We start from the raw sequence: 26,286 nt of genomic DNA, 5'->3' as shown, positions 1-26,286 counted from the left end.
ATATTTATAACTGATGCCCTGTTGCAGAACTCAATAAGAATTTATCGTTTGATCAATGTGCGATCATCAAAAATAATTGCTAAATAAAAATCGCGCTCATCATTGCGTTTCGTTCGATTTGTTCATTGGCTCTTTGGCTTATAAACTATGGACGTAACCTCGGGATGGGAAAAGTGCGAAAAGTGCATTCCATTGCTCGATACAGTTTCGTGTTTTATAAAAATGTTGCCTGTTCGTGGTTTTTCTTTGTGAAAATGTTGCTTGCTTGCTTTTTTTTTTTTTTTGCTAAATGTTTACTCAATGTGAGCTCGTAATAATCAAAACAAATTACAAACAATACGAAATGTTTATACGATTAAGTGCTGAGAATTTTTTGCAATTTCAATTTCAATTTTCGTTTTCGTTTCGTTTGCGGTTTGCTTTGTAAATTTGTTCGTGCGTGCAATTGTTGTCTTCTATTCATTTTTGATATCAAATACTCTAAACAATTTCGTTTGGCTCAGCATCTAATTTGATTCGTTCTAAAGTGCTTATTTTTCATGTGGTTTACTGTTTACTCTTTTCTCTAGTTTATATTTAAATTGTTTGTTTTTTTTTCTTTTTTTTTTTTAATTTTCTGCATATTCTTGTTTTAGGTTTTGCATACTTTTTTCATAAATCACAGAAAAAGTTTTCTCATTAAATTGTTTTTGTTGTTTTTTTTTTTGCTATTTAGTTTAATGTATTCTTTATTATTTTAATAATCAAGTTTTTCATTTTCTACTACAAAATATAATTTTGTTGTTGTTGCGCTTATAAACGCTGCTAAAACGCGGGCGCTCTAAAACGTCGACCGCCTCGAACAGTTACTGCGCAAAGTTAATGCACAGTACCGGCCAGTGTTGAAAAGCGCGTGTCTGACTTTTAAAATGTTTTTAGAATATTCATTACTTTGACGCTGTCGTAATTTCATTCAAATTTACCCTAAACTCGATTAGTTTATGTTGTTGATATATTTTTTGGTTTTGTTTTTCATCATAAAAGTTGTTGGCCATTGGGCCACAGAGGGCGCCACTGGCAACTCCGTTTTGCTCAAGATTTTGCATTGATTTAAGTTAAGTTTAATTGTTAACATATTTTGCTCTACGTTTATTTTGTTGCTTACACTTCTACACGCCGATATTCATTTTGATTCATTTACCTTTCAAAACCATTTGAAGTGTCTTTGATTTAAGTTTGCACATTTAGTTATTTCTCTCCTGAACTCTAACCTTTGTCCTCTCATCTTTTTCGTGTGTTGCGTAACGTTTCATTAAACATGGAAATGGATTGATTGGATTTCATTTTAACTACGACACTATGTAAAATACTTGGTTAGGTTATTGGTTATTTTTTTTAATGTTAGCTTTAGTTGGTTGACTATTTTATTTAGAATTTATTTGCTGTTGCTGCTAAAAACGTTTTTACTACTACTTTTTCAATTCTAGTTTAATTTGAGTTTAACTATTCATTCGTTTCGATTTGCTTCAAAAATGTTTATTATTGTATGAACTATATGCTCTAGATCTCTTCCGGGTGGAGTTTCTACTCACCCCCTCTCCTGGTGGTGTTTCCATGATTTAGTTTTATATTTTAGGTAACTACTTCAACAGCTTTATCCGGATTTTATTATTATTTTTAGTTTTTAGTTGTATTATTATTTACTAGGAATTCGTTCGATTTCGTATGTTAAATTTTGGGTTCTGGGACAGCAGCGACACTGAAATCATAAAAATATTTTAAAATAGAAAAACATAAATGAAATAAATATGAAACAAGAGCAAACGATACGGTATAAATGATTTAAATTTATTTGTTTTTTGTTTTTTAATTGTTTGCTTTATACATAAATTCATTTATTATTTGTTTTTAATTAATAGTAATTAAAAATGTATCACTTAAACAGCGCGGCAAAATTTTCTTGTTTTTTCCTCTTCTTTAAATGACAAAAGAGCGTTAAAAATAATAATATAGTATATAAATGAAACCATCAAGAGCTGGCTATCGGCGCAAGCCGACAATTCAATACTCTCACAGACATTTGAAACAAATATACGCTATAGTTTATAGTTGTTCGAAGGAAGGAATATGCATACACATTCATATATATATGCTTAATAGGATCTGTTTATGCTTGCGACATCTGCAGACACATGAATCTATGATATTTATTGAATTGTGAGAGAACTATAGTTTGGCATGAGGATTTAGATGATTTCTTTATCGGAACTATAAACTTGTCTTAGGTGGCCCGGGGTCTTGACTCATACCCATAAGGAAATGGTTGTGCTAGTCAGTTGGAAACACAGAGATAAATTGAATGCAACTACTTAAACTGCAATTTATGATTTGCGTGCATACAAGAAATAGACAATTTTCGTCTTGATTTAATATTAATTTCAATTTTGTAACTTTACTTTTGAGAAATCCTATTTAACTTGTCCCTGTAGAAGCAAACACAGCACTATATACTTTTTTTTAGCAACGAAAAACAAACACAAGGAATAATTGGACTTTTTCTTTTTGTATACACAGACAGCAAAACAGAAAAATCCACAATATTTGCTTTTTGCTTAATCAAAAAACTAGAGAAATGAAAACACAAAAAATAGCTCTAGTATAAATTTCATATAAATTTAAAAAAACAAACTTTCGAAAAGTCCGTGCGGAAACAATATTTGACTAAACTGAGTAACCTTATTAATGAAGGCGCTAAGAAGACGACGTTGATAGCTTAAATAACTAAACTAACTAATGCCCAGGCACGAATTTGACTGAAATGCTGCCGCTGTTGCCGCCGCCCCCATTCCCCCTTTTCTGCTTCACACTCCACTCTCACGCCCACTGAAATTTACAATCTGAAATCGAAGTAAGAATTTCACAAATTATGGTACAAAACTTGTTATTTTTCGTACACTTTTCATTATGGCTGCCGATTGTTGTAGTTGTTGTTGTTGTTATTATTTGTTGCTGAGTTGTTTGCTGGGTTGTTTTGTGGGTTGTTTAGTTGCTGGGTGTAGCTGGGTTGTTGTTGTTGTTGGGCTGATATTTGTTGTAGATCGTATTTTGGTCTAACAATAGAAACGTACGCCATCCACTGAGAGGACCTGCTTTAATTTTCATTTATTCTGTCGATTCGGTTCCGTATGCAGCTGCACGCCTTCCACGGTGAAAATTGAGGTTTCTGCGAAGAGTAAATGATATGTGCAATTTATTATTATTATACATTTTTTTTACAATTTTTTTCTTAATTAAAAACTTTAACAGTATGACAACATTTGTTCACTGGATATTATTTAATATACTCGCAGACAGGCAATTTAAATGAAATGCAAATTTCATTTTGCCGAAAGGGTGTATGTGCCACGCCCACCCACTCGCACGTCCAGTGCTATGGAACCCCGGGAAAACCGCAATGCTCACACGCTCAACTGCTGCGGTTTTTGGCTGTGCATTGACCTTATCCGGCTGCTGGGCACCATGATAAATGCCGCACATTAGTTGCGTTTTAATTGATTTTATCTGAAAACTGTTAAAGCTGCAACCGCAACAGGGGCGAATGAGAGGGATAAGGCTAGGGAAGGAGCTTGTTTAATGAACAAACAGCAGTTGAGTCCACCTGTGAGCTCTGATTTCAATTTCGACCAAAATTAGCATATTTACAAGTTTTGTAAATAGCCAAGAGTGCGCCGGATGTTTAGACGGATGTGGGGCTATATACAAATCACAGTTAATCACATTTTAAGCGCACATTAAGCTACCCGGCCATTAAATGGACATTAGTCTAGGCCCCTCCCCGCATATTGGGCTGCATTCATTACCCAGCCAAGGCCTCGAGAGGCTCCTCCTTTGCGCCGGGCCAATGAATGCACTTGGCAAATTGCAACGTTCGATGCGTCGTTTGGTATATTCCGAATTCTGTTTTTCCCAAACAGAAGGCTCCATTGGGCCAAATTATTTCCATTTACAATTGCAAATCGCATGCCGGATTGAACCGAGCGTAATTAATGCAGAAGGCTGCTGAAACTTATTTTGCTTAAGCGATTTTTGCTGAATGCGTTTGCTATGAGGATTCAAGCACAAGATTTACGAGCGCATTGACTAATGGACATTGGAAATTCATAGAGTATCAGGATTAAGTCAATGTATAAACAATATTTTAGTCAAACAATGAATATTAAAAAGATTATATAAATTCCCAATAAACTGATCAGAATAAACAAAATAGTCAAATGGTTGCGATGGCTGGCAACTACTTGATATCCATAGTAAACACAGTTTAAAAGAGTTGGATTAGATGTGATTAGTTGATGTTCGGAAACGCGAAAGGTAAGGAATATTTCAATTATTATAGAGCAATAACACTGGCAACTATTATATACTACTACTATATTTCTAGTTTGCACCTCGTCCCCGGATATACACTTAATGTCTGCCTTTGGCGACTTTGACTTATCTGCCAAGGACTACTATACCCAATATCCTATCCTATACCCAATTAATATCTAATAAAAGCTTTAGTAGTGGAATATGTATATTTAATATATGATACTAAGCCTAACATAAATACTTTGTCGTTTTAAAAGGCTTGGCATCGTCTATTTTAGTTCAATCTTATTAAGGACAAATCTTTGAACTTGTAAGAAAAAATGTATAATTTTGAAATAATCATTTTTAAAATATAAAAAATGACCATTAATAAAAGAATATATATTATGGATCACAAGTGTTTTATTTAACAAAGGGCTTCTTGGACCTCCCTTTCAGGCCTCTACTCTTAAGTGTTATGCTCCAAATATTTTGACTATCTGCAGGCAAATTTGTGGTATGTATTATGGTTCAAATAAAGTCCAGTTTAAATTGAAAAACATATTGCTATAAAGAGCTTCTCTCATGGCTTCTCTCTATATATTATATTTTTAATATACTACAAGGAGCCAAAAGCAAAGTATGAGATTTAACTATGCACAGACTTTTCAGGAGCCTAGCTAAACTTATCTACAATCTCTTCTCTCTTTGCACGTGCCTGCTGCTGTTTTGTCTGCATTTTTTGGGCATATTTAACTGGCTTGGGGCAAATTAACTAGTTGCTCTGAGAGTGTTGCCAGTTGCCACACACAAATGGGTTTTACACTGTTGCGCTTGACAACTTGCGACTTGTTGCAAAAACTTCTTCTTTTTTCTTCGTCCGTCCAGTCGAGGCACACACAAATTAAAACGCAAAAAGTGTAATTAGTATTAACTGTAAACAGTAAAATTGGTAGCTGTGTTAGCCAGGCAAACATTATTTAAGCAGTCAACAGACAGGCAGACAGACAGACAAGAGGCAGTTGCCTGGCCAAGTTTGTCGCACAAACTTAAATGAGTTGTGTAGTTCAATTGGAAGGCGCCCGAGAGCTGGGACGCAAAGGGAGGCCCTGTTTATGGCAACTGCAAGAGTTGAGGACAAACAAAATTTGTTGTGTTGCATTTTAATTGGTTTTCTTTGCCACCGTCAGACAATGCGGTAGGTCCCAAAAATATTGGCTTGTAAATGTTTAATATATTCATTTAATTTGAAATTTAAATTCGATTTAAAATTCCTACCGTCTGGCAATTCGTAGAGTTTCTTTGGCAATTGCGCAAAGTAGGGATGCTGCAGTGCCTCCTCGGCGCCGATGCGCTGCTCGGGATTGAGCTGCAGGAAAGCGTTCGCTATCGTCTCGCCCTCGATAATGTCGTACAGCCGTGGAAAATTGTGACCCAGTTTCCGTGGTCGATAGAAACCTGCACCAATGCATGCCAAATGAAGCCAAATTAGTTTTGCAAAAATAGAAAAATGCAGAGCAGCTGCTTCGTCTGCTGCTGCTGCTGCTAGCCAATTACTCACCCAACTTGTGCGGTTTGTAGCCAGGGAAATGTGTGACGCCCTGCCACGTATCCTCGGTGGGCGTGCCCAGCAATTTGAATATCTTATCCAGCTGATCGTATGTATCACGTATGCCCGGGAATGTTGGCATACCAGTCACCATCTCCACAAATATACAGCCAACGCCCCACATGTCCAGCGAGGTGGAGTACTCTGTGCTGCCCAGCAGTACGTCTATATAAACAGGGACAAGAGAGTTCGTGGTTGCTTCGTTAGGTAAATGCACTTTTTGTTTGAAAATAAATTGCAATTCTAAATAAATAAACAGAGCTGTTACCCAGTCCAGTCCAGTCGCCCTGCTAGCCACATGGAATGACAGCGTGACACACTGACTGACAGCCATACAGAGGTCGCCTTAGCGCTTATCTCGGCTGACCCTTGAAGCAGCGGCTAAACAAAGTTTTGAGCACACACAAAAAACGTGGCACAGGTGGGGCACACAAGCCCAAACCAAAACCCAACCACATCCGCATCCGCACGTTTGCATGCATCCACTTGGCTCTCGGCTGCTGCTGCTGCTCGTCCTGCCACCCGCTGGTCAAGAGTCTGCTTGTCTGCTAAGAAGTGCAGATTAAATTTGTTTAACATGCTTTGACTTGCCCGTTGAGGTCAGTCTGGTGAGCAGCACAAGCAACAGCAGCAGGAGCAGCAGCAACAGCCACTGGCAGCAGGCAGCTGGCAGCCGCTTGAGTTCACACAAACTGTTTATGTCCAGGGAATTGCATATTAAAAAATTAACTTTATTCTCTATGCTACTCTTTTATTCTCTTCCTCTCTCTCAGCATATATCCCTCTAGTGCTTTTTTTCAATTTAGCGCTGCAAATTGATAGGAAATTTGTTCAAGACTAAAAAAGCAATGCAAAATGAATTGTTTACCCATTGGACGTTGTCTATTTAGTCGTATATTAAAATTAATCTGCTTTCAGCTCTGTGCTAAAATTGAAAATGCTTAATGGAAAAACCCCAAACCAATATTAATCTCTTTTTTTCGCATTTTTTTTCCATAAGTAATTATCTATGCGGAAGAAGTTTTTTGTTGAAATCGATTTAAAATTTTCAAGTGCTGTTAAGCAAGCAAATGAGCTAGTTCACATTCAGTGTTGTGTAAAGAAGATTATTGTGTGTTAAACTTACATGAAGTTTAGTTTATTAAGTTTTGTATTTTAGCAAGAGAATTAACCTTCACACTTTGTAATGTTCTTAATAGTTTCTAAAAATTCTTGTAGTGTTGCAAAACTAGCAAATAAATGAGTTCGCTGAGCGTTGCATTACCATGAATATCTAAATTAACATGGAAAATAAAATAAATAAAAAAAATCGATTCATTTACAGTTTTATGAACCGAAATGTTAATTAACTCCAGCAAGAAGATTATCATTCAAATTTCAGAAAGTTCTTAGCAGTATATGAAAGTTTTTACAGTGTTGTAAAACTAACAAATGCACCATTTATTTAACCTTCAACTGGTGTTTATTTAATATTTGGACTCACCTGGTGGACGGTACCATAACGTAACCACTTCATGTGAATACGTGTGGCTGGGCACGCTCTTGGCACGGGCCAGGCCAAAATCGGCAAGCTTCAGTTCGCCACAGTCGCTGATTAGCAGATTCTGTGGCTTAACATCGCGATGGAGGACGCGACGCTTGTGGCAGTAGGAGAGACCGCGCAGGAGCTGGAAAAGGAACAGACGCACATTGCGATGGTCCAGGCCACCCGGATGCTTCTCCATATATTGCGATAGATCGGTATTCTGTCCGGGCAAAACACACATCAGCTTAAGTAGGGCTATTCTCTTGTGGCATCGGCCTTTCAATGCGCTACTCACCACATATTCAAAGACAAAGGTCAGCGTCTCGCGGGTGTGCACGATATCGTGCAGGGTCACAATGTTGCTGTGTTTCAGTTCTTTTAGCAGCGACGCCTCCCGTATGGCCGTGAATGGGGCGCCCTCCTCCTCCTGCAGTCGGATCTCCTTCAGTGCAACACGCTGGTAGGTTAATCTGTGTGTGTGTAAGAACATGGATAAGATATTAATAAAATAAATACACAAGAGTCAAAGCCCACAGCCCAAATGCGACTTGTACAAGCGAACAGATGTCCAGAGACCCTCGCAGGACCCACATTGTCCTTGCCGCAAGTCATGTAGGAGCTGAAGCTGCCGCAGGGGGATTGCGGGTAGTCGGGAGCAGTTGTGCCTGGGCATACATTAAACAGACATAACGAGCCAACAAAAGTACGCACAGAAATGTGCGGCAAACACTTAAATTAGGATAAGGCCAGGCGCAGACACTGACATGGCAGGCACGCCCCCTCCTCCCACTCTCTCCCACTTCTCCCTAAGCCGCACATTTGAAGTGTCAAATTAGGTTAAATTATTTGACACCACCAAGAATTTATGAGACGTCCTTTGGCCCAGCAAATTCTAATTGGAATTGACTCCAACTCCCACTGCGACTCCAGTTGCCGCTCCGCATGGAACCTGGTAGGTTCCATAAAAGCGAGAGAACACGCCAAAATCCCAGCCATAAAGTAGCTGATTTACGCTTTGAGTTGCGTAGTTGAGCAAAGTGCTGGCAAAAATTGAGCAAAGTTTCTGCTTTTTTTTTTCTTTACGGCTCAAGAGCTGCAAAAAGGTCTTTGAATGAACGCCGTGGAGTGCTTGTCTGGTCCACTCGAATGTGTCAAAGCGCGGGCGTTGAGCTCAGACTGAGAGTTAATTCAGTTAGCGAAAGCGTCGCGATTTCAGCTAATTGGCATTTGGATGTTAGGCAACCAAAAACTGTTTCAGTTAAGAGCTGCTCTTAGTCGGTTAATGATGATGATGTCGTGCGTAATGAGCAGCTACTGAATGATAGATAATGTACCTTAAATTAACCCTGCAGCCGGTTGATAGCTAATCAAACTAAAGGCGCTTCGAAATAGACATTGGAAAGAATATAAGTAGGGCTCAGCTAGCTGATGGCACAAAGTTTTCCCTAATTTGTGTAATGGCATATTCAGAAAAATGACTAAAAAGGGAATTTTATTTAGTTCTGTTAGCTAGCTAAGAATTTTATTGTGAGAATACAAGCCAATTTATAGATTAAATATTATTGACTTGGTAAGAGACAGGTTTTAGTTAATACAAGTAGCTAAAAAAATGATATCCCATATTAATACTCAATTTGTGTAATGGCATACAAAGCAATACACTTAACAAGGGACATTCTCTTAGTTCAGATAACTGGCTGAGAATTTCATTAGGGGTATACTAGGAAAACTAATGAAAATACAATTTGATTGTTTAGATAATAGATTTTTATGAAAAGACAATTGCCCAAAACAATAAATTTAATAAAGTATTAGTCATATTCTTTTGAATTCGTAATTTTCAAGTACTTGAAAAATGGTTAGCTATAAGAAACCGTAAAATTTCCCTTAGTTTCTTATCTTCTAAAAAATCTTCCCCATTTGTAATCTAAGGTCTAGCACTTTATTCCAACATAAACCATTTTTATGTGGAATCAAGCATTTACAATACTTTTTGCTTATGTAAATTTAAGGCGCGTTTTTTATATCATCATCAAACTTTGGGCTCTAGTTTGATGCTTTTCGGGTAGATTTCGTTTCGAGATGAGATTGTAGGGCGTGGCACATGCTATACGCCTTCTGGCAGCCGCAACGTTATCAATTAAGCCCTTTATGCGATGGCAAGTGTTGTGAAGCACGCGCTCTTTTATAACCTCCAAAGCGAATGCCATAAAGAGCTTATGTCTTTGCACATCCTGCGACAACATCCTTTCCTGACTGCGATGCCCTGCTCCGTGCGACTTGCGAATTTTCCATGTAACCAGCAGCTGCTGTCGCCGTTGTCGACGAGTGTCTCAGGCAAATTACACGAGCACAACAACAAGGAATACACGAATACACGGCTGTGGTGCTGTGGGTGCAGCTCTGGCTGGGGGTGGGGAACGGGTTCGGGGTTCGAACCCAACCTCAAAGTCCATGAAAAATGTATGAGAAGCTGCTGCTGCTGTTGCTACAAATGCCGCCAGCGTTTGATAATTTCTAACTGGGTCAGCGTGTATGTGTATGGATGGGCGGCTGCTATAACGGGGGCGTGGCAGGCATTCGATAAGGGCACGCAGAGTGCTTGAAGCACTTATGACAGCCATGTGGAAGGATATGCGAAACTTAGTTCACGTTAATGTAAAAATAATACGATTTAGTTAAGCGCCGAAAGTCGTCGAAAGTTTTGCCGTCAAGCAGAAAAGTTTTCTTCATTGGCTGCAGGCAGCCGCCACCAGATGGCGCTTCAGCTGACAGTTGACCCACTAAATGCTAATCAGAATTTAGTTAAAGCCAAAAGTTCAAGCCCAAAGAGAAAAACGAGTACAGAAGTGAAATCATTCATGAAATCTTCAACAATTGACGCACAGCACAGCACAGCAGGCCAAAGCGTAAACTCTGAAGGATGGCCAAAAAGCAGGGCGCATAAATCTTGGCCAAAAGCAGCAGCAGCAGCGGCAGCAAAAACCAAGCCAAGCAAAAGCCAAAAGCGAAGCGCTGACCCAAATCTGCGTACTGCGTATGAAATGCTAATCAGCAGGCCAAGCAGAGCGCACGAATTCAGCTGAAAAGGCAGCTCGCAAGTTGTCAAATTTCCCATTTGCATTTTCCATTTGCCATTTGCCGTTTGCCATTTCCTATTTTCAGCACACTTTTCCTTTTGCCCAGATAAATTAGAGCGAATTAATTGCATTCCGAATAAACAAAGCTAATTGGAACTCATTTCGCATGTGACCCGCTCTGCATGCCTAATGAGAACCAGAAGAAAACCAACTTTTCTTGTTTTTCCCGTAAATGCCCATTGTTAAAGAAGTTCAACAGGATGGGGGAGAGGTTGAAGATGAAGGCGGGCTTGGGGCAGCGGTTGGGGCTGTGCAAATGATTGTCAAATAAATCAGCAAAACAGGCAGCAAACGTGAGTCGCACGAAGACTCGTGGCCAATGCAACTGACAGCACAGGGTATTCATCACCCAAGACACCTCCCCCCGAACCACGCTCCATTCCTCATCGCTCCCTTATATATATATACATATAAGTAGCCTCTGCTGTCAAAAAGGTGACGAAGCTTGTTCTTGTTGCTTTTTTTTTTTTGCTTGGGCTCATTTGTCAAATTATGAGAGACGCAGGCAGCTCAAAATCAGAGCAGGCGCAAATGAGGCGGCATTTGTTAAGGACAACGACAGGGGGAGGGGGCTGGCTCCCTGGGCGGGACTGGGACTGCCAACTCAATTGTGTCAAAGCAAGCAGCAAAGAAAAGGGTTACGCACAGACTTTGAAAAGTGCGTCAAGATCCCAAAAAGCCAGAGAACAATTGTGGACCCAACAAAACGGCATCAACAGCAGGAGCAGCAGCAGCAGCAGGAACTACAACAATTCCAATGAGCTTACAAACATCATTTTTATGCCCTTGGTGAGGGTATTATAATTATTTCATGAAAAGTGTAACAAATTAGATGTCTTTGACCCCATAAAGTACGGTTGAAACTCTCTTGAGTAGGCAGTGTCGCCTTATGGAAAGGTCCATCAACAGTTTTCACTCTTTATGCAGTGAAAACTTTACTCTAAGAGGGGTATCCATCTAATAGTATAGTTTTCACTGCATATATAAACTATCACTCAAACTATTCTAAACCATGCTAGTTGCTCCCTATTCTGTCCGCCCAAGATTTTCCACTGTATATTCTTAATCAGCCTCAACAACCGCGTCGATATTGCGATGCTTGTTAGTCCAACTGTCTGTTGCAAATTGAGCTCTCACTTCACTTCACTTTCACTTCTCTATAGTTCACACTTATCGGCAAGCCCTTAGGCCATTTGCCTACAAGTGTATTTAGTATTCGGCTTGCCGCACTGAGCCGTTCTGGCTTGTTGCTAAGCGTGTTGGCCCTATTGTTGTTTTGCATTGCTGCTGCTGCTGCTGCTGTCCATTGTTGTTGTTTACCCATTTTTTCTTTGAGCCCCGCACCGCTTGCCCAGCGCCTGATTGATAGCCGCATTTGCATGGCAACTGGGAAAGAGGCTGCGCGTCTGCAACTCGGTCTCGGGAACTCGGCCGGGCTCTGTAATGAGTCTGCCAGCAGCTCCATACAAATAGTATATATGTTAGCTAGTTTATAATGGAAGGGGCTGCCTGCAAAAGGCAGCAATGAAAAGGAGAAAAAAATAAATAAATAAGGCAACAAAATGTGCCGGGACAACATTTGTAAATAAATCAAGAGAAAAACTGGAAAGAGGCGACGGCATTGTCACACATTTTTGCCTTAAGAGGCATTTGATTTAGGCGCAGCAGCAAGTGCAGCTCCAACCCGCTTGCTCGGGCGACCATTCGTCAGTTTTGGAGCTCGTCAAAATTCATGGGAGGCTGACAGGGCCCGTAAGTCGACAGCAATAATTTTGCCTAACCCACTGACATGGCAACCCAATTTGAGGACCACAAGGCGGCCCGCTTCGTTGATTTATGGCGCACAGTTGGCTTCCGTCTCCCCACTCTATATATGTATGGGTGTGGGTGTGTGTGTGTGTGTGTGTGTGTGTCTGTACTCACTTGCTAAATCCTTTGTAGACTGTCGCATAGGAGCCTTCACCGAGCGGTTCCAGTTTGACATAGGCCTCCTGCTTGCCAAATGGTGAATCGCCCTGTGTGTGTGACAAAATGTTCTAATTAGCCAAAGGAGTTTTTAAGTTCTTGTTAATTTATAGCATAGTCAATTCGTATCAAGTGAAATTGTTTTAAAGCGATGCCAAAAAGTATGTGCTCAAATATTTTAAAAGCAGCTGCACAGAAGTATGCAGCAGCAAGAGAGAGGGAGAGAGAGAAAAAGCGAATGATTCCCTTTTCAATTAAATTTGATTATTTAATATCCGTTAACTGGCTGGAAAAACTGTCATATGCCTGGCAAGTTTACATGTTATTTTAAATGCAATTTACATTCATTAATTTATCAAATTAAAAATGAAGGTGAACCGACATATTACAAATTCATTTTTAATCAAAAATCAATAATTTTTTAAGTACTTTTATCTCATACTATTATTTTACTGAATAAAAACTCAGATGTAGAAAACTAAGTGAAGTATTTCATATATTAGCATAAAATTTGAACTGTATTTTCCCTAGAAAATAGTTGTATTGGCACCACTGGAATCTGTAAACCCTTGGTAGACCTAGATGTTTTATAGGTTGACTTGAGTTTAGGCAAGATATGGCTGAAACAGTTCATTCTACGGAACCTGCCACGTAACGTAATCAGAATGAAGCTCAGTCGGAAACTGAACAGGTATTACATTTATAGGAAAATACTTGGGCCAGAAAAAGCCGGGCAGCAATAACACATAAAACTAACATTGGAATCTCAGCCGTGCATTAATAAACGAAACAAAAAGTCCCTCTAAGTTTCCTTCCAAACTTCTCCCCCGACCAACATTCCCTACGCCCTGATCTGAGTACTATTTGCACAAATCACAAATATTAACTTAAACCAATTGCTCTTATTATATGTATTTATTTATTCGGAACACTCAATGCCTAAGCAAAGGGTCCCACCAGGACAAATTTCAAAGAGATAAAAATATTTTCAATTCAATTTATCCTTCACTAGAGCGCGGACTAGATGCAAACGCAGCTAAAACCATTTGAGAATTGCAAGCGCGCAACTGTGCGCAGACGGCGCACAGAAGTATGCAGCGATTTAAGCGCTTCAATAGGCAAGTAGCAAACGTACATAGAAACAAAGTTAGCTATAGATATATATTGAGAGCAGCTCTATATAAAGATATATATATATGTATGTATATGTATCTTTATCAAATGACCAGCCATAAAGTAGAGTTAGACAATGTGAGTCCGAAAATTGATTGAAATTGATGCGAGTGGAGAAAATGCTTTGAAGTACTTACACCAAATGCACTGAAACGTTTTCGTCGCGGAAGTGGATCCTGTTTGTTGAGAAACACCTCGGACTTGGGTCTGGGCGGCTTCTTGGGTCGCATGACGACATGCGAGTGGTACTTCATCTCCTCCCTGATATCCTCATCCAGCAGCTTGCTGTCCGACGAGACCGACAATTGCCGCTGTACGCGATCGTGATGGTCGGTGCTGTCCGTGCTGCGCCAGTCTGTAAAACCAAAGGGAGAGAGAGAAGCAAAGCAGAGAAGTGAGCTTAAGTTAAAACAAAAAATGTGCAGCTTAATGAGTTGTACAAGTGCTGAGGAAGACTAGTTAAAATCTAAATTAGTGTCCCGCGCCCACACAGCGCACTGTGAAGTGGCAGCAGCAGAAGGGCGCCAGAACAAAGCGAATGCCGACAAATGGCCAGCTGAAGGACCTTCAAGCAGCGTTGAGTGCTGTTAACTGCGGCCCAAAAAGGATATTCTGGCTGCACTGCATAATGAGCGCTGCCGGGTCGAGTTGCAAGTAGCAAGTTGCAAGTTGCGAATTGCGAGTTGTTAGCAAGTTTCCTCATTAACCTCAAGCGGGGGCGGTGGAAGGCGGGAACACTGCAGCATCATCAATAGCTAGCGCCGTGAGCCTTGAAACCGCTGAATGCAACAACACGGTGGCAACTCGACAAAAAATATGCCATGTTTACACGCACACACACAGACAGACAGACAGACAGGCAGTCGAAACCGAAGCTGAAACCGGAACGAATCGCATCCGGAGAGCTCTGAATAATACAGCAGCAAATATAATAAAAATGTTTCAAAAGAAAAATAGCAACGCCAGCAGGTGGCAAGTGGCAGCTGGCAGATGGCAGCTGGCAACTGGCAGTCAGTTGAAAGTTGGTCTAGGACAAAGTTTTCTTTTTTGTACTGCAATTGTAATTGAGGGCGTGGCTGTCGCTGCCTCCCGCTGGGATGTGTCCAGAGTGCAATACGGCGATCCGGCAGTGGGTCACCTAGTAACCCGGTGATATTCATTGACTTGGGCCGTTACCCAAGCGGCTTTCATTTGCTTTAGCAATTTGTTTGCATTGCCACTGCCACGCCCACGCGTCCCCACACACATACACATACATCAGGTAACACAGGTAGCTGTGCACTTCATTCCCCCCGCTGCCAACTGGGCTTTGCTCTGTTTGTTTGGCTTTCTATTTGAGCACTAATTACATTTTAAATTATGTTTGCTTTTGGCATCGTGTTGGCTTCTGCTGCTGCTGTGGATGCAGTTGCTCCCGTGACTGCTGCTCTGCCATGTGCCAGCTGCAGACACGTGTGAGTGTGCGTGTGTGCGGGCGTGTGTATCTGTGTGGCTTTATTGAAATATTTATATAATATAGTTGTGGCTGGCGGCAGTTGCCAGCGCAGTTTCAGTTGCGCTTCTCGTAAATTGGTTTTGTTACAGCTCAAAACCCACCTCGTGTGCTAGGGGCCACGCAAATGGGCGTGGCAGCAGGGGTATATGTATATTGTCAGTGCACGCGCGTGTGCAACGAGTTGGCAATAACCCAGTCGCAATTCCAATTCAAATGAACATGGCATCAAATACGCTGCGAATAATTTGTTCAATTTTTGTAAATCAATAACAAATACTTTAAAGCTTTAAGAATTGCCGCAATATTCAAAGTAACTATGGTATATATTGTCTGGGTATTTGAAACTTGAGGACATATTTTCCACTTCCTCTTGGCACGCTGTGAAAAACTCTCTTGGGCCACACTTGTTAAACCTCGCCTTTCAATTTCGCAGCCTAAGCTTTTGGGCAAAGCCAAGGAATTGCATTCCAGTTGGATATTTAACCCACATTTGCAGCTTACAGCCCACTTATATATTTATGTATGCACATACATAAATGCCACAGTCAATGGCCTGACCATAATAAAAACAAATATGAGAAGAAACTCCACTTACGAAACTGCGCATTCAAGAATGTCTGTTACCTCCGTCTGGTCCTGTCCAGGGTCCTATATTATTTTCACGCCTGCCCAACACAGAGATATGCGTATAAAAATAACTAACTATTTGGGTAGAGAGTTCTCGACTAGGTGTTACCCTGGAATGAAACTCTGTTGAGTCAAAACTGAATCGATTTTAATATTTGAGGCCATTTCTAAGGCCAAGCTATTTCGATGGAGATGCATAAACTCTAGGAATATGTAAAAACTTTGTCGGATTTGAAATGTCACCAGCTGCCTATTACATCCGTTTTAGCGATATACAGGGTATATAGAAAGGCAAGAAAAACTAAATAAAAGTAAATTTAATATGCGCGCACAAGATGTTCTCTCGAAAAGAGCTTCCTGTTGCCGCTGCCACGCCGCCAGACAGTCAAACAGAATGTTGAGAAATTACTAACATAAAAATTAAAAATTCAACAGCAGCTGATTGTGCGAGGCGGAACAGGAGCCGGAGCAGCAGCAGGAGCAGGAGTAGAAGCAGGAGCAGGAGCAGGAGCAGAAGCTGCAGGAAAAGCGACAGCGGCAGCAAAAACTTTGGGCAAACTTGCCGGCAGCAGGATATCAGGATATGAAACGTTGTCTGCGCGAAACGGACGCTCGTTGAAAGCTAATCCGACTGTGAATCGCATGTGGCACACACACTCGCACACACACACACACGGAGTCTACGGCATATGTACATATTAGAAGAAGCGCACATATTCCATGGCCGTTACATGGCAAATGTTGACGGCGATTAAATGCGCAATATGCGCCATAAATGAGCCAAATAAAAGAAAAGAACCAAGGAAAAGTTCAATAAAAAAAAGAATTGAGTCGAGCATCCTCCAGCTCCTTCAGCTCCTCCTCGTTTAGCGCCTCAAGCGTCGTCGTCCTGGCAGCCGTCTTGGCTACAGCTCAAAAGCAACAACAACAAAAACAATATTGAGTAGAAATAGAAGAAGAGCTGAGAACCATTTGATTTGCAAAAATTGACTGAGCATTGGCAAAGTGGCTGTAAAATTGGAAAAACGACTCACATTTGCCAACACGAGCGGGAGAGATTTTGTCTGTGTGGGCCCGGCCCGCATTTATTTCCTATATTAGAAAGTTCTAAAAATTCGAATACTCGTGATTATTCTGGCTGAGAGCTGCCAACAATGCCAATGGCAATTCGAGCTGGCGAATGTCAAAAGGCCAGCGATAATCATTCGCCAATGATAATAATGTCTGCAAATGTGCTTCGTAATGGAACAGTTGGCAACGCTTGTAGAATGAGCATAGATATTGATTGAGGGGTTTTGCTAAGTGTTTTAACTAGGGCAACGGCTATAACGTTCTAATAACACACTTAAAATCAGTTGAGCTTGCATAATTACATTTAGAAATCGATATTCTTCTGTTACTTAAGCGATCTGGCAACACTAAATTATGTTGCATGTGTGCGTTAAGTTGGCTGCGCCTAAATACTTTGTTAGACCTCTGAGAGTCACACGAGGCAACGAGCAGTTGCTCAGGCCAACTTAGATTGAGATTCTTAGATATCAGTTTTCTTCAACAATATACTTTAAATTTGCCTAGCTAATTTTGCTTATGAATATAGGCAAATATCATGCTTTCTACAGAATGTTTTTTAATACAATAATGGACTAATAAACAAACTTATATTGTATGCTGTACAGAATATGTATGGAAGTATGCGTACCCAAACAATTTCTGAATAACTACGAATAAGATTCTCATCGAGCTGGGAGCTTCTTGAATGAGTTGCACACACAACCTGCTCACTCTTGATGTTGGTCGCTCTAAACCAAACATTGACCTCTTGCCGGACAGCTTAAAATGTACTTTACTTTTAAACAAGTTAGTTATATTTATTTTCGTTATATTTTGTGTGCAACATTGTTAGTCTAAATAAATTTGCAATGAATATTAACAGGAATAGGACTATTAAAGCAAAAAGGTTTATTTCTCAAACAAAATGTTTGAACTTTCGTTGGTTCAGGAACTATCGAATTTCATGTCAGGAACGTAATTTACATTTTGATATTTACTCTCGTGTTTTTGCATAAAATTGGTTACTTTTTCCACTTTTACGGCATTCATAAAGTTATATGGCCAGTTTCGGGGATGCACTCAAACTGAAAGGAGCACACCGAAGGCACCAGCTCTCATAATGCTGCCTCCCGTCTCCCTCGCCCCAACCCCCTTCCGCTTTCTTTGCTGCAGAGTCGCGCTTCTTTTGGAACTCCTTTAACGCCTTTATGCTTAAGTTTTATTACTTTACACACTAAAATCTCTCAGGCGAATAACTTGAAATGCAAACAGAAATCAGAACAGGAAACGGTCCACAAAACAAGAAGTGAAATAAAATGATAAAAAAAAGCACAGAGTGCAGAAAATTCGCGAATAAAATGAAAACAATGAAAATTATGCAAGCGCGTTACAGAGGAAAACAAAAAAAAAATGAGAAAAATAAAAAAAAAGGAAAAATGTGTCATACAAAAAACGGAAATGATAAAAATAGCGGGCGCTAGAGCAGCAGACTGTGGAGGGTAGTTTGCGGCGACGAGGGAGGGGACGAGGGGGTTTGGCAGTGGGAACTGTCGCTGATGTGGCTGCCTCTTGGTGGTCATATAGTTATGCAAATGCTATGCAACGATGTCACGTCCTGCTGTGACTTAAAGCCAGCCAAACACTTGCACGCACACATGCGACCAGGAACAGGAACAGGAACGGGAAGAGGCACAGGAACGAGAACGGGAACGGGAGCAGGAGGACCCCCAAAGCGTGGGCGAGATGGTTGCGTGTATCTTTCCCCAGGGTCTTCACAAAGCACCTTTTTTTTGCGATATGCGACTGCATGCCATATCCCAGCTGTTGGCAGTTGCGGAATACCCGTACTGTTGGCCTTTTGCATTATTGCATATTATTCACAATTTCTGTTTACTACTCGTATTTGTTTTTGGCTTTGCAGCATTATTTATGGGTGTGTGTGTGGGGGTGTGTATACCCTCGGCAACACTATCATAAAAATCACAGCACATTGCTGCTGCTGCTGAGTGGGTCAGCCGCGCCCCCTTACGCCCCAGCCAAAAACCTCATCTATCAGCTGTGCGTCGCACATAAAAAATGATCTGCACATAAAAATTGTCCACTTTTCATTTACATAAATACGAAACGGTCCTCGAATGGGGCCACACCCGCGTAATGCTTGTGTATTTATTTATGTTTGTTGCATTGCCAAAGAGCACTATGAGACATTGTCGTCTTTTGTCCTTAATATACCCTGTACTTGACATGCAAACAAGGTAGGATGCGTAAGCTGACAGGGCAAACTCTTAAGCATAACCTAAAATTGAAATAATGGCGCAGGAAGGTGTGTAGGGGTATATACTAGGCGAGCGTGTACTTCCTGCTTTTTTGCCATCAACTGACATGTGTTTTGCGTGGTATCTGCCAGTCGTGCACTCTTGTTATATGACTGCCTGTTGTTATTATTCATATGCGCGTGTCGCACATTTGCGTAAAAATTTAATAAAGCAAACATTCGCTCAACTCGTTCAAGCAGCAAGCAACCCCTTTACCACCCCCTCCCTCCCCACCCACACTGTCAAAATAAATAAAATTTATACTATATAAGGAGCTGAGGGAGGAGAGGTTTTACCTCTGCAATTCCTTGGCCATATGACAGCGTGGCAGGAAATACAATTTTTGATAAATGCAACAGCACAACGCGTCGACGATGACCATCGACAACGCATTTCAAATTGGGCAACAAGCCCCGCTTTCACCCGTCCCGCGACCACCCCGCCCTGCCCTTGGTCAACAGAGCTGCCGCAAAGTGGGCGGATTTTATCTCTGGCGACATCAAGTGTCCTCCAGGCTGAAACATTTTACGCTGTTTTATTTGTTTGTGCCACGTTTCTTCGACCATTCGCTGTGTTATGTTTGTGATTTATTATTCAGGCCAGAAATTAAATTTTCCCTTTTTTACTGCAGCCGCCACCAGACCCGCCGCCCATTCCCCTCACTCCTCACCCCTCCCATCAACAATGTTGTGTGTTTTTTGGCAGCCCTTTTAGTGTCACAGCCACGCCCACTCCACTTGCTTAGTGCCACAAAATTTATTGTGTTGTTGCTGAATTCAATTACAAAGATGATAACAGACGGCGACCGAGCAAAAAGGCCAATACTGAGGACAAGGCCAAAGCCGAGGCGAAAGCTTCAGCTGAAGCTGGAGACTAGCAACCAGACGACAGACTCTAGACTTCAGACAAGTGCAGTCAATGCCAAAGGGATTTTCAATATTGCATCCTTGAATCTTGCCACATACCCTGCCTCCCCCTCCAACCTTCCTCACTTTAAGCTGTGGCTTAGGGCTGAGGCCGTTTCGGGTTCGCAAATGTCTCAATATGAAAATGATAACCCGCTGCGTTTTATCATTACTTTTGGCTGTCGGCTGCACTCGGCGAGCAAGGACAACGGCAGGGACTCTAACGATGACAATGACAAAGGCAACCTCTAATGCCAAGCTACACAAACAACAACAAGAACAACAGCTAGCAGGGGACACAGGCATGACATCTATTTCAATGACATCTTGAAAGCCATTCGCATAAAATATGATTATTTAAATTGCTGTCAAAGCAAGAGACAAAAATAAAGAAAACTATTAAAAAAGAAAATAGAAAACTCTAGACAATTTCCGCTTACCGCATGCAAAGTTAAATTTAAATCTACACATCTAAGACTAGAAATTTTTGAGTGCATATTACCTTGTGGTTTATTATTATCATTTTTCGCAGATTCTTGTGCTAAAAAAAAGGTAGAAAAAAATGTGCAAATTAAAATTAAAATTCGTTGTAAAAAAGCAAAGTTCAAGCTGAGCGTGATTTTCTGTTTTTGTAAGCAAATAAATGCAAATTTAAGACTAGGTGGCATAAGTAATAGCATATATCTATGTGTGTAAGCGAAAGCGTAGACCTTGAGTAGGCAAAGCAAGTTGAAAGTACGTTTGAGTAAAAATAACAGCAGATTTTAAATAGTTTCTTAAATTACAATAGATTTTAAGTCGATTCGTTAATAAAAATATATATTTTATATGTAACCTGTGAAAATGGATAATGCGTTCGTTTTTCTTTAAGATTTTCTTCAAGCTCTTTTCTTTACCTCATTCTCTTGCTACACTTTTAATCAAACTATCTTCACTTGTTGCTTTTAAAATTCATATTATTATTTTGTATTGTTCTCTATTACTCTTTTTTCTTTTCTTTCTTTCTATCTTCCTTTCGCTATCCGTCAACTTTCCCTACTCTTATTTATCTATGTTCCAGTTAATTATTCTTCTAATTAATTCATCCTTCTTAAGTTTCTGTATTAAATATGTACATGTCATAGCTGATGCATCTCTCACATTCCCCCTTTTTGCCTTTACCCGTATATTTACACCCACTTATGTCCTAACTTACCTCCCCAACATAACAAATTACACTTAATATAATAAGCATTACTTAACAGCATTACCTCAAATCAAGAGAATCGCATAGAGAGGCAATATTGAAAAATGTGATGATAGCATTTATCTCATACAGTTAAGCTTTCTTAAAATGAATTAAAGCTAAGTGTGAGCAGTAAAAATATATATAAATAGCAACAATTCATTAAAGTTGAAGCTTTTCATCAAGGCTATAAGCTGCTCAAAGTTCGCAGTGCATTTGAAGCAAATAAATAACTTTTTCTTGCTACAAGCATTTCCGAAAATACATCGAACAATTGATGTTGTTAAGTCTCCAACTAAATCCGGAGAAAATACATGAAAGCATTGCAAGAATTTAACTAAACACACACAAGTTTTTGTGTCTGTTTTTCGATCTGTAGCTAAAGTAAGTTTTATATGAAAAATAATCCACTCACAGCCAGCTGCATCGTCTATTACACGCTTGTTGACCCACCAGCGAGCAATACTTAAACTTCAACTGCGCCCCCCTTCTCTCACGATATCTAATAGTTTGCTTCGTTTGCTGTTAACTTTGTTGACAAATAAAAGCATAAATCGCGCGTAATAATTGGCCAAAAAGCACATTTAATGGCTTATACTACGTCAAGGACGTGCGAGCAAGGACAATGCCGGCTGCTGCTGTGCAGTGGAAGGCAGCGAATCGTTAAGAGATTTACTCCTTGGTTATATTTCTTTTCGCACGCCCGCACACTCGACTACACTGGAAAGAGGTAGGGTCCAAGACTTGGCTTGTATGTTGTTGTTATTGAATAAGAAATTGACATTTGATTAGAGATTTGAGCGCAGTGCAGTCTCCCTGGTCTCTGGTCCGTGGTCCAAGCCTCTGGCCGGACTGTGGCCTGCGGCTTGTTCTCGCCCCGGCAGCATATCCTTTCGTTCATCACTTCCAATTACCGCTTATTTATTGCTTCATTTTCACTGGCAGGACTCGAGCTCAGCCCTGGGGCAAATTGATTTGTGTGCGTGTGTGTTTGGATTAAGGCGCCGACCGTCTGAGGATTTGTTGCTGTCCCCCAACCGATCCTGAACTGAACTGAACTCTTTCCCAGCCATTACATGTCCTGTAGTGCGATTTATTAAGAGCAGCAAAAAAAAAACAACAACAAGGGAAAAAGGGAAAACTTGCCAGTTGATTGTGTTTAATTACTCAAACCAAAGGACAGCCATGTCGAACATTGATTTTCATTTGCGCTATAATGAAAAGCGTTTCCAATTAGAAAGCAGCAAAAGGGCTGAGCACAACGCTTGTTGTGGCATGCTTTATTGTTGTTGTTATTCTTGTTGTAGTTTTTGTTGTTATTACAGGGCGAAGAAAAAACACGTACAAACAATTTGTGCGACGTGAGCCAAAAAGGCTTTTGGCCCAAAGTGCAAATTTTTAATTGCATGGAGTCTGGGCCACGAGGCAAGGACTCTGGCTATGGCTTTCGCTTTGGTTTCGGCTTTGTTGACAGCAATTTGATTGGTCGCCAGCACATAATTACTCATGCCACATGTTGCACGCGACAAGGCGAGACAATCGAAAAAGCGTTTCAATTATGACTGTTAGCTCGAGTTATATGCGGTCTGGAGTGTGCGCAAATTTCTCGACTCGAGGCAACAAAAATATATAAGTAATTGGCATACCTTAGAATATTTATTATTAAGAGATTGGAGCGATATATCTTGCGCTTCTTTTCTTCTTGTTTATTTTAAAAACATTTAGTATTGACAGACTTTGGGTACAGGGCTTACTTACAATTTCTTGATAATAGTAAACTTTAAGAAATTTTTACAAAATAATAGAAAGACATATTTTAAGCAGACAAACTCGCTTGGGAATGTACAGATCTATGCATGCACATGTCAATTATTAAAGAAGAAACATTGGCAGTTGTTTTTCCCATTTAGAAGATTTACGGAACTGTTAATTTCGATTTCGCACAAAATAAATACGCAGAGTAAAAAAAGAAACAGCACAGATTTTCGAGTGCTGTGAAAATCAGTTGGCAACTGATGAGGCTCAAGCGGCTTTAAGCTGCGACAATGGCACTTTGATGTTTTCGTTTTCTAATTAACAGCCGAGTTACTGCAGAAAAGCCGAAGTAAGCAGCAGAGTAGCAGCAGAGCAGCAGTAAATCCATCAAGTTACTGGCACACAGGCCACATGGACACATACGTTCGCACAGCCACATCCTGTTGAGACATGCAGGCAAACAGAGCGAAGGATATTACTTAACAAATTACATAAAATTACTTTTCTTGTACGAGGCAGGCAAACAAAAGAGGCCACACTGGGCCGAGTGGCGAGCGGGAACTGCGGGGGCGGCGGCAGTACAAGAAATCGCTTAACGATTACAGAGTATACAAAAACAGAGTTGTTGGGCAAAAGACTGACAGGCAGCAGAGATACGTAAGGCTGCTGTCAAGTCGAAAATGTTTACTGCCAAAACGAATAGGCCGGGGCAGGCAGCTAAGGGTTGCGGGTGGTGTAGTTGACGGGCAGGGGGGTTGGGTGAGGGGGGTTGGTTTGCTAAGCTTTTTCCACTTTTCCAACATTCGGTGTTTGCAATGTGCAAACAAAAACAAAACAAAAACCAAACAATTGGCGGCATCATTCATCATGAGCCAAACATATGACAGCATATTCTATATAAAAAGCGTAGCAAAGCGTATGAGTGTGCGTGCAATGTGTGTGTCTGTGTGTAGCCATTTAAATTGGCACAACAAAACGATACAGGAGCAGACAGCCTGGAAGTTTGATGCTAATTAAAAGCGGTGTCTGCTGCCAAAATGTAGACACAGGCTTCGAGGGGTTGGCGCTGGGGGTTTGCATTAGGATCAAGTGACGCCACACAAAGTAATGGATACGCCAAAAAGTTGACGAGCGAACAGTAAGGTTTCCGGTTACATTTAATGAAATGCCAGTAATGAGCACAATATCCAACTAAATGCAGCTAGCAGGCGGGAGAGGGGTGAGCGGGTTTAAGGTGAGCTAAAGCGTGCTGCAAAGTGGCAAACAAAATGCAATTACTTACTAACGGAAAATTAGTGCTGTCATTGTGCATAAATGTTGCACACACACGCACACACACGCGCGCGCACGGGGCGTATGCTTAATTTCCGACTGCGCTTTTCTAACGGTGGCCCGTCCCCTCCCCTGTCACCCACTTGCCCACGCCTGGTGTGCCTGGGCGCGCAAATTATGCTCATCATTGTGACACAATTAGCGTGTGGGGCCAGGCCCAGCACAGAACGCATGAGGAACGCAACTTAACCCTAATGGATGGAGCATATGCCCGGCCACAGAGGGGCGACAACACTACCAGCTGCTGGCGGCAACTCTGCAATTTTCTCATTTTTACTCTACTATGAAAATCATTTCATGCATGCAAAATTAGTTTATGTGCGCAATTTCAAAAGAAAAGCTTAGTTAGGGGGGACAGGGGCAGGGGCAGGGGGCACAGTCAAAGGCGCACGAAAAAACCGCTACAAGAATTTCACACTAAACGTTGCCCCATTATGCAACATTGTTGCGGGTGTGGCTACTACCAAAGTACTAGACAGGTGACGAGGGGGGTGGCGGGGGCGGGCACATAATTGCTAACAGTAACGGTAACGGCAACAGGAAAGCGGAAACAGTAGCTAGGCGCCGCATCCGTTAGTTTGCACAAGCTTTGCGGTTGCCCTTCTTGCCTCCATTTTTTGGCCAACTGCATTTGTCTTGTGACATGGCCCAAGGCCCTGCCGTCAAGACTGCACAACATCTTGTGTCACATTCCGCTCGAGCGACTTCAGTTGCAACAAGAAACTTCTGCATAAGTGACGTCACAATTACGATAGAACAATATAGCTGTCGACTGGAATTGTTTGTAAAGTTGTACATACAACGTCTACTTATAAAAAGACAGGCATTTTAATTAGAAATTAAAAGAAACTTCTTTTAAAGCTCTGTCAGAGTTATGCTTAAGTATAGACTTAATTGTTGTAAGTATCAGTACAATAGACCCTACATACATTCATACATACATACATACATACATACATAAATATATACATACAGTGATACATACATGTACACGCAAAGCAAAAAACTATAAATACAACAACAAAAAACTAACAAACTACTAACTAAGCATGAAAAACCGCAGAGCCTACTTGAATTCTTGAGAATCGAGGAGAAGAGCACTTAGTAGGAATTCGTTGAATAAGCTTGGTCTGCGTTTCGTATTAAAAGGCAAACATGCGTGCATACATATATTCAAAAATACATGTATACACCAACACACACACACACACACACACACACACACACATATATATATATATATATATATATATATAACACTCATATGCCTTCGTAGAAAATACTTGTTTCTTTGTATATCAATTTGTACGTTTGACGAATCTTAAGTAGCCTAAGTTAGTGAATGAAAATCTAATGTTACAAATATTTTATCCTCTTCCTTTTTGAACAAATGAACATTACTTAGGCCATGGTTGATTACATTTTCGACTGCTTTTGGTACAGTTACAGTTATTTGGCATTTATTTATTATCGAAATGTTCTGGCAATTGCACATGTTTTGGCCAAATATTTATCAAAATCACAAACATCAATCTATCTGGCTGCAATTTGTCCGTTCATTATTTGCTTTATAGCCCAGCGGTTATTTGTTACGACGAATCGGAAATTGTACAATAGCCAACAAAATGAATTGATTTCTAATACGTATTGTCGAAGCCACAACACAACACGGATGGTAGGAGTGAGAGTGGGCTGAGCAGGACAAAGGAAAGTTACTTCGCCATGCCCAATCAGCAGGGGCAGAAGGAGCAGCAGAGGCTGGCAACGAAGCACTCGCAGCCAATTCAATTGCATTGCGGATAATACCCAGTGTTGGAAAAGGCAGCAGAAATTCAATTTAGTTG

At 40.7% G+C, this 26,286-nt stretch overlaps 1 protein-coding gene and 1 non-coding gene across 5 annotated transcripts in view; both read right to left on the bottom strand.

Moving 5' to 3' along the window:
• Positions 1–2,608: 2,608 nt before the first annotated feature.
• The window catches only part of LOC115767143 (cyclin-dependent kinase 14), a 79,758-nt gene continuing 56,080 nt past the window's right edge, over positions 2,609–26,286 (bottom strand). For 2 of the 4 annotated variants that reach the window (XM_030711307.1, XM_030711308.1), the window contains exons 4-11: positions 20,633–20,671; positions 13,876–14,093; positions 12,524–12,615; positions 7,756–7,930; positions 7,419–7,680; positions 5,888–6,100; positions 5,605–5,784; positions 2,609–3,202 (exon numbers count right to left, since the gene is read on the bottom strand). In XM_030711307.1, coding sequence (XP_030567167.1) covers positions 3,138–3,202; positions 5,605–5,784; positions 5,888–6,100; positions 7,419–7,680; positions 7,756–7,930; positions 12,524–12,615; positions 13,876–14,093; positions 20,633–20,671 — 1,244 coding nt within the window. In that variant the 3' untranslated portion in view covers positions 2,609–3,137. The remainder of the gene's footprint in view (positions 3,203–5,604; positions 5,785–5,887; positions 6,101–7,418; positions 7,681–7,755; positions 7,931–12,523; positions 12,616–13,875; positions 14,094–20,632; positions 20,672–26,286) is intronic. The other 2 variants (XR_004018353.1, XM_030711309.1) reach the window with 2 other exon arrangements.
• On the bottom strand, positions 13,488–13,553 carry LOC115767178. The gene has a single exon (XR_004018358.1). It is a non-coding gene; the product is annotated as a U7 small nuclear RNA (small nuclear RNA).

Source organism: Drosophila novamexicana, unplaced genomic scaffold (genome assembly GCF_003285875.2).
Source record: "Drosophila novamexicana strain 15010-1031.04,08,12 unplaced genomic scaffold, DnovRS2.1 tig00001340-arrow-arrow-pilon, whole genome shotgun sequence".
Lineage (NCBI taxonomy): Eukaryota > Metazoa > Arthropoda > Insecta > Diptera > Drosophilidae > Drosophila > Drosophila novamexicana.
Note: the sequence above shows the minus strand (reverse complement) of the source record. Positions and strands in the feature narration are given on the sequence as shown.